General features: G+C 43.5%; 1 protein-coding gene across 7 annotated transcripts in view; it reads right to left on the bottom strand.

The window, feature by feature from the left end:
- The window catches only part of ARHGAP26 (Rho GTPase activating protein 26), a 464,813-nt gene that overhangs the window by 78,153 nt on the left and 374,256 nt on the right, over nt 1–12,404 (bottom strand). For all 7 annotated transcript variants that reach the window (XR_008375228.1, XM_053566649.1, XM_053566650.1 and 4 more), the window contains one exon: nt 11,654–11,792. Coding sequence is in view for 6 of the 7 variants with exons in the window: in XM_053566649.1 (XP_053422624.1) it covers nt 11,654–11,792 (139 nt within the window). In the remaining variant the exon portion in view is untranslated. The remainder of the gene's footprint in view (nt 1–11,653; nt 11,793–12,404) is intronic.

Below are 12,404 nucleotides of genomic sequence, written 5' to 3'. Positions count from 1 at the left end.
GAACTACTCATATTTTAAGAGCTTAAGTTTCAAAGCGAGATGACAACAAAGAAAGAGAAAGTGTAAGAGGCGCACTAAGCCAAGATGTAGGAGGACTAAAAGGGCCTGTGAATGGGAACCCGCAATCAGGAAGAAAAACAACACTACGATTACACAATTAGGCAATCATTGAGACAATGGATGTGCCACTTATCAGTATGAATCAGTGTAAGGAAAATTTTCCTTTTCACGAAGTACAAACATTTCGGCAAGATTGTGAGGAGCCCAAGACCAAGAAGGGGAGTAAAGATGATACTTTGGGCTTCAACCAGAGACATTTTCTGCTTCATATGGAAGGAGAGAAAAATAAGTTTTATTAATGCTAGGTTGAGAAGTTGGAAGCACCAAGTTTGCATGACATGATGCTCTGAATTCTTAGAAAATAGAAGAATTTAACTATAGCTCATATTTCTCCTGTGATTATTTACTTCTCCATGGAAGTGCTTATGATTCTACAAACTAAATGCTAAAAGTCTGTCAATCTTTCTAAAATGTCACCATCACCTTCATTTTCTCTCATATTCTCCATTAGGAAAGGGGATCAAACATTTATCATAAGGTTCATATAGTTCTGCAGACAAGATACCCAAATACACAAACAGAGAGGCAGACTATTTTTTAGTGTCCTTCATTGGGCCATATGACAAAGAAATCCATAAACTTGATACTCCCCAACTACAAAATAAGTTCCACTATCTTTACATTACAGATGTACAGATAACGAGACTGAGAATTTCTAGGTAGAATATCTAAGCTGCAATGTTGACCAGCTTTCCCGAGGGTAAACAGGAGGGTAAGGATTGTTCCAGAGCACAGAAAGGATGAAGAATAAAATTGACATTAAATCCAATTGTTTTAGTGGTTCTAATTCTAAAGGGTTTGGAATAAATTAAGAAAGGAAGAGAAAATGATTCAGTTACGTCACTTACAACAGGATTTTTTGGAGGGGGGAACGGGGGTCAGATAGGCAGAGAAGCATGAGACCAGGAAGCCCAGAAGACTTTTTTTCTTTCTCTTAAAATAATAATTGATCAAATCCTTCAAATAACAGAGCTGGACTTTGAGTCACTGATGATTCACTACAGCTCTGGTACCCTCATCAGAAGGTATGAGAAGGACTGATGGCAATTATGTTGCTGAAGGAAAAAAATTACAGACTAGTGGGCTTCAAAAGGAAAATAACAACCAGTTATGAGTCAAGTCAACAAGATCCTAGAGAACCGTCTATGAGACAAAAAGAGAAAGAATGCCCACCGCTCAGGAGTGAGTATTTCTAAGCTAGCTGCAGTTACTGAGAAGACCTGCCTTCTTCAAAGAGAGATTCTTATTTACCCACAGAAAACAAGAGCCCAGAAATGAGAAAACAACAAAATAAAATAAACCCCTCAACGATTGTAAACAGGCATCGGTCACACTTTCCTGAACACATGTTCTACCAGGAACGACAAAGTGGATGTGGACCTGAAACTTAAGGACGCAATTACCCTGGGGCAGGGACATGTCCAGCACCCATTACAGTGACTCGCGAGGTCAGGGTTAGCCAGACCTTCCTGGTGCCTCGCCTGTGGATCATTTACACAAAAGCTCTGTGAATGGTTCTGAGAGAAATGATAAACAGAAGGGGGAATGAGACACAATGAAAAATTTCATCTGCTGGAACAGAAAGAGGCAGTTATGTGTGACTGAGTTTCTCAGGTGCTTCAGACAGGAACCATTAATGTTCTTGAAACCAAAATACTGATGACAGTGGGCAGAGTTTTTATTTTCTGTACAAATCAGGAGTGGAAAAACATGAGCATGCACCCAAATCACTGCAACTAAAAGAGGAAAGCCGCAGCATAATTCTGGTGATATTGTACTTGTTCTGGGGGTTGCCATGGAAATCTGGGAGCTCAGCTACTTCACTTTCCATATTTACCAAAAGACTCCACTCGCTCTATTGGCATCGCCATTGCACATGAGAGGCAGGATCTCTGTTTATCATAGAACCCAGAGGCAAGGCCAAGAAGGCATACGCAGAGCCAAGCCAAATCCACACGTCTTGGCAGGCCCAGACATGTCTGGCCTCCTGAATACACAGAACTGCAGAGTAAATAGGAAATACAGCTCTTTAATCAAGGGTGGGGGTGGGGGGGGGCGTTGGGAATGGAGGTCTGTCGGAACGCAGGCTAACATCCCGACTTTCCATAATACCTTAGATGAGAGGGCAAAAAGAAGAGGGAAGAAGATTGTTCTTTAACAGCAGCTCCAGATGCCTCAAGGAGCCAAAAGGAGGGAGCTCTCTCCCCACATGATCAAACAGGAGAAAAGGGAGTTGCCAGACAGATGGAAGTTTTGCAAAGACGGGGAGCTTCACGCAGAAAAGGGGAAGGCAAAAGCAAAATACCCAGAGGCTTTCTCGTACTATGGTCAGGAGAGAGGTGTACTTTCTCCCGCCTGTGAAAGTTTTGCAATGAAGTCTGCAATGTATCATCTTGACAAGATAGGATGATAATAGCACAACAGCTTAATGAATTTTGCAATAAAAAATGATGAGTGCACAGCAATTTCTGAGTTTACCGTCTCTGGGAAACACCCAAGTACATGGGAAGCTTGGAATCAGATTTTCTGAAACATTTTTTAAAATTTTTTCCATGCAGCTGTTGCTACTGCAACAATAGTGTCATGCCAAGCCATCCCTAAATCTGAGGTGGTCTGATTTCATGCTGACCCAGTCTCAGTCACCTATGATGAAAATAATCTTAAAAACAGTTTGGGTCATATGTTTCAGCATATAGAAATGATTTGGACAATGATGGACTAAACAGTGAGTTGATCAGCAAAAAATATAGTCCCTCCGTTGTTTTGATCATAGTACATAGCACATGATATTAAAACTTTGGGCAGGTTGTCTTCAGCACAACCACCTCTGATTTTGGTCCTGTGTGGACTGACTGCCTTATTCTCTCCCCATGGCGTCCGTCCATAATAACTCTTTTCTTTGCAAAGGGAAAGAATGCCAATAAAACTGGATTTCTCGAGACAATGAGAGAATGGGGAAGTCATTATGGCTGGGCCAGGGTTGAATTGATTCACAGGAATGAGACATGGAGGCACAATGGGAAAGCCCAGCTTTAAAACAACACCATTTCAAAAACCACAAGGTAGGAATGAGCCTCTAATTAACGGTTGAATAGGGAGTTGAGTGATCCAAGTTAAATGGACACTCTGCTGCTTTCAACATAGCCCTCTTTTCTACCTGGGAACTTATTTTTGCTTGCCTGTTAACCTGTGGTTGCCCAGTATTGGAGACAGTCAACATCAGCCTATTCTCTTGCTCATTAGAAATAAGGAAACTACATATTTACTTATTTTTTTGCTATGACTCACTGCAAAATGGGTTTCAGATAGTTAAGGAATGTGTGATCAGGGAATTTTGTTTTTAATAACTTAAAAATAAGTCAATACATAATAAACATGCATTTTCTCTAATTTAGAAAGAACATAAAAGCATGTGCAGGCAAGTATCCTACATGGTCACCCTCCAGCTGTATTAATTTTGGTCTGTAAATGGCCAGTGGTTTTGCTACACTATAGAAACACGTACATCTATACACTTTTTTAGCAAAGCGGAATCCCATCATACTTAATGTTGGAGAATCTGCTGTGTTCATATAGGGATAAAGCCAAGGGTATGAGTCTATAACTTGCTTTTTCACTTGCTGATCTATTCCCCTGCTATTAGCTTTCCAGAGCATCATTTTTTTAATGGTCACATCATCACTGCAGTTTTCAGTCACACATACGAAGTAACTAACATAATTAAGCCCTGAGCCACATTATACCTTCTGCGGCCTATGTGACAATAGGGATCTATGTGGATAAACACATTGTCTGCCAAAGCAAACAGGTGTGTTCAGAGCCCAGGATCTGCATAGGCAACCCGAGAAAAGGCACATGCTTAAAGCCCTGACTGCTCAGAGAAAGACGTATGGAAGCCTTTGAATGGTATGAATTCCCAGTTATTTTTCAACAAGGACGATGCACATGAGAAATACATAAGCTGGATTCTCAACCTCTCAGTAGGCCTGCCTGGGACAGGGTCCAGGGTGAATTAACCACACAAAAAAAATTAATCAGAGCTATAATCCCAGCAGCTAGTTAACATGATCCATGTAAAACAAAGCCTAAGAACCCACTCCTGCCCTGCCTCCACTAACACCTCAGACACTAACACAGGGTGCCTTGGGTTGCTGCTGCATTTACTCTGGAGCATCAGACAGGCTTCCTCCAGGGGCCAAGGTGACTCTGCATTGCCTTCATGCGGGGCCTCCCTTTTGGAATTTGCAGGCTCAAAGTATGTGGGGGGGAGATATTTCCTTAGTCAGTGGTAAGGTAAAACTATAGCCTGATGACAGTCATCATAATTGTACTTAACATTTATTAGGTACTTACTATGTTCCAGACCCAGTGTTAAGTACTTTACATGTAATCATGGCAATTACGGTCCAAGGAAGCTATTATTAGTGATCAATTTTACAGATGAGAAGATGGAGGCTCACAAAAGGACAGCAAAGTACTCCAGGCCTCAGAGTGGTAGGTGATAGAAATGGCATTAAAACAACTTCGTTGGACTGCAGAGCCTCCACTTTCGACCTCCCTGCCATGCTGGCTCCAAGCCCCCGTGGGGAGTCAAAGAGATGTTCTGGTAATGACAGAAGACAAGCAGCCCTGACAGTCCCCACCTTACCAAGCCAGTGCTTCTCTAAATTGAGTCAGCATCGGCATCACTGGGGTGCTTTAAAAATACAGATGCCTGAGCTCCAGCCAAGACCTCCTGACTCTGAATGTACTGGGAGAAGATGAAGCATCTGTATTTTTAATAAGCTCCTTACAAGATTCTAATGTACACTCGAGTCTGAGTCACTGATCCAAGAAGTACCTTTCAACATCTTGGTAAAAATATTAAAAATCTGGGACAAAGTAAGTCATAGATGTCACTTGCAACCTCTTGGAAGAAATCTACAAGGTACAACGTGATGCTGATTCCCTCCAAGCCTCTGGCTCCACCTGCACAGGGGTCCAGAAGTACAGCTGTGTGTCAGTACCTTTCACCTAACGCACCGCTCCAGTCTCTGCTGGGTGATGTATCTGTGTGGAAACTTGGGGATTAGACAGTAATTTCCTTTGCTTCCATTCTTCTGGCAGCACAGCTAAAAACCTCACTCCATCTGTCGGGAGGTGATAAGAGGAGTGTGCCCTGGCCCTGTACATCAGCTACCCCTGGACATGTACCTCTCCACCTGCAGGAGCTGGACTGGGAGGGGAGGCGGTCGTGCAGGGGCAGCCTGCCAGTGCACAGATTGAGACACTGTTCAATATGGCTCAACTGCCCCCATGGCAGCCCTGGAAGCTGGCACAGATGGCTTTTATTGCTTCTGTAACTCAGTCTAACAAGGTTTTTACTTCTGTGGCTCAAGCACCGACAAAAGCATCCTTTTGGAGACAACCTGCAGTAGAGAAGGCAGACACCCGGGAACAGATCCTCCCTCTGCCGTTTGCTAGCAGTGCCGCTGCTCGTCCTCTCTGGGCTCAGTGCAGCTGCCTGTAAAATGCGGACAGTGAGAACCTACCCCACAGGATTATTACTGACTGTGGGAATGACGAGGAAGGAGCATGAGCTTAGCAGGCTGCTGACACATGAGCTCAGCTATACTTATTTTTACTGTTATTAAATGATGCTCAAATCTAGTTTGGCCTCAAAATTCTTTACCAAATGTACCCATTTATCCTTCTATCCCAGCCCCTCAGCTCTTCGCAGGCAGACCTCCCTCCCTCCAGCTTATTAAAGTTTAAACTCTAGGTTTGTAAGTAGAACTGAAAGCATTTTCCTTTGGAAATTAGGATGGGCTTGCCCAACAGTCAACCCAAAGAGAGCCACAGCTCCTTGGAGCTACCCCACTAGTTGAAACTGGTAAGCAGAATAATGACTGGTAGACAGCGTAGCTTTGACATAGAACGACTGGGTTCAAATCTACTTAGTTGCTGTGTGACTCTGAGTGTACATTATTCAATACACATTTTACTGCCTTCCAACTACTTTTACCCATGTCATAGAAGTTTAAAGATTAAACAAGATGTTGCTATGCGTAATTGCCCAGAATGAGGAACTACTTGATAAAGTTTATATGTAGTCATGTAGATTAAACACATATAAACAACCCCCACCTCCCAATTTTGTGAGAAAACGTCTTTCAAGTTCAGTGTGAGATCTTATCTTTCCACAGTCCTCTCAACAATTCTAGAGACAAGAGCTAACCCTGCCACTTAGAGAAAGATGCTTTCTGTTAGGCATCCCAGAACACCTTTCCCAGCATTTGGGCCAGACAAGGACCCTCATTTTCTTTAAGATCTTTCTTAAAATTCTCCCTTAAAGAAAATATTCCTTGACTAGCTTCACAATAGTCCCCTTGTCACTAAAATATTCAGTGGCTTCTGAATATTTGCCTGTATTGTTATGATGCTCCTGAAAGCCTGCATTTCTCCTCATTCCCTTTCCTCTTGTCCATGAAGTTTTAATCTCAGAGGCTACTTCAAGTTCATTCTTAGCCCCACTTCCACCACACAGTGCCTATGCCCCCAGGAGCCACATGCTGCCTTGTAACTGACCTGAGTCCCTGCCTGAGCACACAGCCTGAGAACCATCTAGCTCTTCATTCTGGGAAGACACCACTGTCATAGAACAGCTTTACCTTTAGGGAAAAGGAAAAAGGCATCCAGAGAAGACTCTGCTAATACTCACAGATAAAAGTGGAAGAGTCAGAGCAGGTGCCTGGGCACACAACTACGCTACCTACACAGAAAGAAAAACCCCTTCTCAAAAATAAGACACACACCTATGAGCATCATCTAATATATGCCAGATATTTCCATGAGTGTTGCAGCGCAGGAAAGAGTCACAACATGGTGGACTGAAAACTCCTCAAAAGGGGACTTTCCCAGCCACAGAGTGTCTGAAGGTGGAGGGTGGAACAGAGCTGAGAAATGAACACGCAGAGTTTGAAAAAGTTTGCTGAGACCTGGAGAGAAAGACACGGTATCCAGCCAGTATCAAGAGGCAAACAGGTGCATAGCTGATTTGAATTCTCAGGAGGTTTTTATTCAAGATTTTAGGGCATGTGTTTACAGAGTGAAGAAGTAAAGAATTAATACTCTTGTGACTCTAGTCATGCGAGTGGTCTTTTGATTATGGAAAAGGTCATTGTGGTGGAGGCAATCTTGGTGGAGGCACTAAATCACAGAACAGTTCTCAAGGGCAGAACTAAGTAGGTAACAAAGTTGCCTTAGGGATGGGAGAGAAGGGTAATTTTTAGTCATCTAAGTCTGCTGGTATCCCATCTCTGCTAAGCTGCTGAATTTTACTCAGATGTCCCCAGACTAGTTTTCTGTCTATGCAGGCGAACATTCTGACCTCCCCACCACCACCACCACCGGCCTGATGAACAGCGAGGGCTGAGGCCCGGGCCATTCCCAGTGAGCCCTCTGGACCGTCTGCCTGCATTATATTTCTACCCACACATAAGCCTGCAGTGCAGGTGCTAGGACAGAGGACTGAGCTGATGGAGTTCCCAAGGTGACCCTCAGGAGCTTCCTCTCCAGGAAGAAGGGGACAAATCACAATCTAAATGGGCTCCAACTTCTGTTCCTGGTAGGGACACTTCAGGGAGGCAGAGAAAAACACATGCTGACAATCAACAACTGGGATCTTTCAAAGGGAAGCAGCCAAGTGAGCTACTCAGGAGACTTCAGCCCAATAAGCGTCTCAAATGGGGGCTAAAGAGATAATATAACCCCTAAGTACCTCAATGAGGAGAAAAGAAAAATAACTGAACTTAGAAGAAATCAGGTCAGGCAGATAACAGAAATGAGTCTCTGAAAAACATTCCCAGGAGAAGCCTAAAAACAGAGGAGAGGTATTCGTGTGTGTCTGTGCGCACACATCTACACAGTACAATCCCGCTCCCAGGGTATGTGCCCTGGGGCAAGAGCTGAAGGTATGGATGGTCACATCAAACCTGGAGGCATCACAATCAACTGCAAGTGGACAGTGTGAGGCTGACAGATGAACAGGGGGCGTCCACAGTGATACAGACAGACAACTGACAACATCTGAACCTACTAGTCCAGTGGACAAAGGCAACTTGGATCTGTATGTTTAAGGATGAGGAATGAAGTCAGTCAAAATTCAAAGCCAGGTCTGCGGATTCCAAACTGCGGCACACATCCCAAAGGGACTACACAAAATATTCAGTAATACTAAGGTAGGATGTGGATGAACATTTTCAATCTTACATATTTATTTTAGTGTATTTCAGGGAATAACATAGTGACACCATCCAATTCACCTTTTTAGAGATTTTCTCTATCAGGATGAGGCGGGTAAAGGGGTAAGTTACTTTAAGATCAATACAAAGAAGAATATTAAGGCTGGGTGTGGTGGTGGCTCGTGCCTGCAATCCTAGCACTGAGAGAGGCTGAGGACAGAGGATTGCTTGAGCTCATGAGTTCAAGACCAGCCTGAGCAGGAGTGAGACTTTATGTCTACTAAAACCAGAAAAGTTAATGAGGCCTTGTAGTCTGAGCCTGTAGTCCCAGCTACTCAGAAGTCTGAGGCCAGAGAATCACTTTGAGCCCAGTGATTAAAGTTGCCATGAACAATGACGATGCCACTGCACCATTCCAGCCCAGGAGATAAAGCAGGACCCTGTCTCAAAACACAAAACTGTGTATTAAACAGATAGTGGCATGGGAGCTCTGAGACAGTGGCCAGATAATGAGGGAAGCTGTATGGACGTGACTGGAGTTTGGGAAACTCTGAGCCAGGTTTGTAAAGAGGCCTCAGATGGAAAAACATTACATGGAGTTACACATTTTTTCCCCCACAAATTACCTGCATAATCCTTACCTATTGTACACCAAAGATAAACTCAGTGAAGTACTTTGATAAAATAAAGCTTTGTCTTTGTCCACAGACCAGACCAGACATAGGGAAAGGTGAACTGCGTGTGCATTGCCAACTGCTCATTTAACTGTGATGGGGGCTGGATGACAACCTGGGTGGGGTGAATCCCAGGAGAACTTCCAGTTCTGGGCTCTGTCTTCCTCACAGCTTCTAGCCCTCCTCCACAGGTCCTCTGGTGCTTTCCAAAAGAAAAGGTGGTTTCCCAAACAAACTAATATACGCACACACACACAGACCTTTCAATTAACATGTGTATTCTTTATGTAAGGGGGGAAAGCTCTGCCCCTTTCAGATATCTGAGCACATCCACATGCTCTGGTCCTAACATTAAGAGGGAAGTTCTACTGTTTCCTGTCTTCTCATTTAGTATCCTCCGTCCACTGTCTGCAGACAGGCACACAATAGCGTGTCCTGCACCTCAGGCAGCTCTGCTGTCACACATCTTTAACTTTCATTCTTTGCCTCATGTGATAAAAAATTAATCTCAGGCAAAGATCTAGCTGATTTTTTCCTAATCTCCATCTTTGTTCTGACGTGTTCCCAGAGTATGCTTTGAGGCCTATTCCAAAGCTTCTCTGCTTCAGTCTAACCACAACCCCAGCACTATTTTAAGCTTGGGAGAATATACCAGTACTATCTGGCCTCTCCCAATCCGCACTGTACACTGCTTACTACAAAATATTAGGAGACTGTGGCTCTCCTCGAAACCCGAGAAACACATCACACTGTAGCCTAATGCCTTGTTCATTTGGCAGGTGTGAGTGAGGCCAGTCCTGTTCCAAGTGTTCCCTGGTACAAGTGGAGGGGCCCAGGCCATGGGCAGACCATGGTGAGAATGAACTCAGCTGAATATCTAAGAGGAACACAGGCTATTATGAGGGGGAAAGCCAATCCCAGCATAAGGTTAAAGCCCTGAAATCATCACTATCTACTGACCTAGAAATTCTTCTAGGAATTTACCTTAAAGAAATGAACACAAATAGGAGAGATTTAGTTACAATGATGTTGATAGTGTATATATATAAAAGCCAAACATCTCAAGCAACCTAAATGGTGCTAACCACACCATGGTGCAGCCATATTATGGTATCCTGTGACACTTCTAAGTGCTCTGATGTTTTAAGGATGGAGAAAGTTTGTTTTCAGGAGTTATGACAAAGAAAGCCATTTCTTTAGAAACATAAGAAGATTAAAAAAAAATTTTAGCAACAAAGAGAAAGAAAAATGCTTATCTAGATATGGAGTCTCCCCTTTTCTAGGCAAATCAGGTCATTATCTTTCTCTGTGCCTTTACTATACTTAGCAGAGGCTAGTAGCAATAATAATACAGTAGATTATAAATTGTAAATTGACCACCCAAAGGCCTGTAATAAATTGGTCAACATCTGTAGGTGGTCAACATAAGGAACTTCCACTGAGTAAATGGGTGCATGTCCAGTCTATGAAAATTAGGGCAACTTAAGGAGGTGGTCAATGTAGAGAGATGGTCAATTACAGAGACCACTTCCACTATGGAAGTCATTTAACATCTCAGGGCCCCAGTTTCCTCTTCTGGAAAATAACAATGATGCTTTCTGTTACACAGAGTTGACGTGAAGATGAAAGCACTTTATATAGTGTCAGGTGCAGAATAAATGCTCTGGAAACGCAGAGTGGTGATGGTGGCAGTGGTATTATTACCATTACAGTAGAACCTCCATAGTTGATCACCTGTCTATATCAATGACCTCCTTAAGCTGACCTAATGTCCACAGATTGGACATGCACCACACGTACTCAGTAACTAATCAAGGCAGTAGCAGCTCTTACTTACTGGCCTTTGCCACGTTTCAGTCCTGTGCCAGATGCCAAAATGCATAATTTCATTGAATTCTCACAACTTTCCTCTGAGGCGGGCACTATTATTCCTGTTTTGCAGATGAGGCTTGCCCACATTGTGGCTCTGGCACAAGAACCCACATTGGGCTGATTTCAGGCAGAGCGTGAGGCCTTGACTTCTCAGCTATGTGACTTTCTTATTACAGAGGCTGAAATAAGTAGCTGATCACAGCAAAGAGGTCAGAAATCCTGAGATAAAAACAGGTTTGATATAGCTGTGGTGGTAACACTCTCCTATCTGGGCCATGGAGGGTGTTGTTCTCTAATCCCTTAACTGATTTCAAATGCTTTTAGGTGTCTACTCTATGCTGGGCACAGTGAGAGGTGAAGGAAGAAGTTCGGTGCCACAGGCCTATGCTCTCACAGAGCCACAGTCGAGCAGGCTCGGGACTCACACTGAAATATATCTTATTACAGCTGGAGAGGAAAAGATGCTGGTTTGATGGGAGTCAAAGGGAGCTAATGAAGGGCTGCCTCAGCCCAGCTCTTGTGTAGCAGAAGGAAAGAGGCTCAGCTATTTCCCCACAGGAGATCTGGAAAGACAGGCCTCAGTGGCGGCCACTGCCTCTCATTCTCAGGAATATTACTTATTATCCTACAAGGGTTACTCAGCAAATGAACTTGGGAGGGCACAATGGGACAGTCTTCAATGTCATAAAAGGCCAGCAGCACACAGAGTCCGAGCAGTGGCAGATGGCACAGGATGTTCCTAGACGCCATGCAGCAGGGACTCACGTTTCTCTGTGGACTGCACAGCATGGAATAGCGTCAGGGGCCTCTCACTGCAGGACGGGGGCTTGGAATCGCTGCTCTTCTTCCGAGACAGGTGCAGCTGGGCATTGGTGAGAGGCATATCAGGTACGGTGTTAAATATCTGCAAACAGAATTTCACAGGTTACTCCCAACTGTGAACTGGGAGGAAAGACAGGCCTGAACCAGGGCAAATGAAAGGTTGGCAGTGCCTCGGAAGCAGCAAGATCTGAGAGGACCACGGGCATTCACTAAGACTTTTAGGAAGCAGCATAAAACATTCTCTTTAGAAGCTTACCGCAGAGTCTGATAATAATTCACTTCCATTTCTAACCTCTTCTGCTATAATTTCCACTAATCATCTTTTTGTTGTTCTTTCCAGGGGACATGGAAATCATCTGTACTCAGTATAAGACAGTGTTCGCCATACTTAAAAGTTTTTTAACTACTTTTCTCCGGAACCAATGAATCAACATTCCTTTATCTTTCTTCATTGGTTCTGTTTCCAAGTTGTTAACAACTGCTTCACAACTTCCTTACGCTATGGAACATGGACTTAAATAACATTCCAAAAGGGAAGCTTCCTTTTCAGTTCAGCAACTCTGTGTTACCTGTAATTCTGAGCCTTTTTTTTTCTTTTCTCAAAAGCAGGGAAAATGGTGCAGTTTTTCCCCTTTGACTATAAAATATATTTAAACTACAGACAATTTGGAAAATGTAGAAAAGTCTCGAGAAG

The sequence above is a fragment of the Nycticebus coucang genome, chromosome 17, assembly GCF_027406575.1.
Source record: "Nycticebus coucang isolate mNycCou1 chromosome 17, mNycCou1.pri, whole genome shotgun sequence".
NCBI lineage: Eukaryota > Metazoa > Chordata > Mammalia > Primates > Lorisidae > Nycticebus > Nycticebus coucang.
This window is presented reverse-complemented; position numbering and strand designations above follow the sequence as displayed.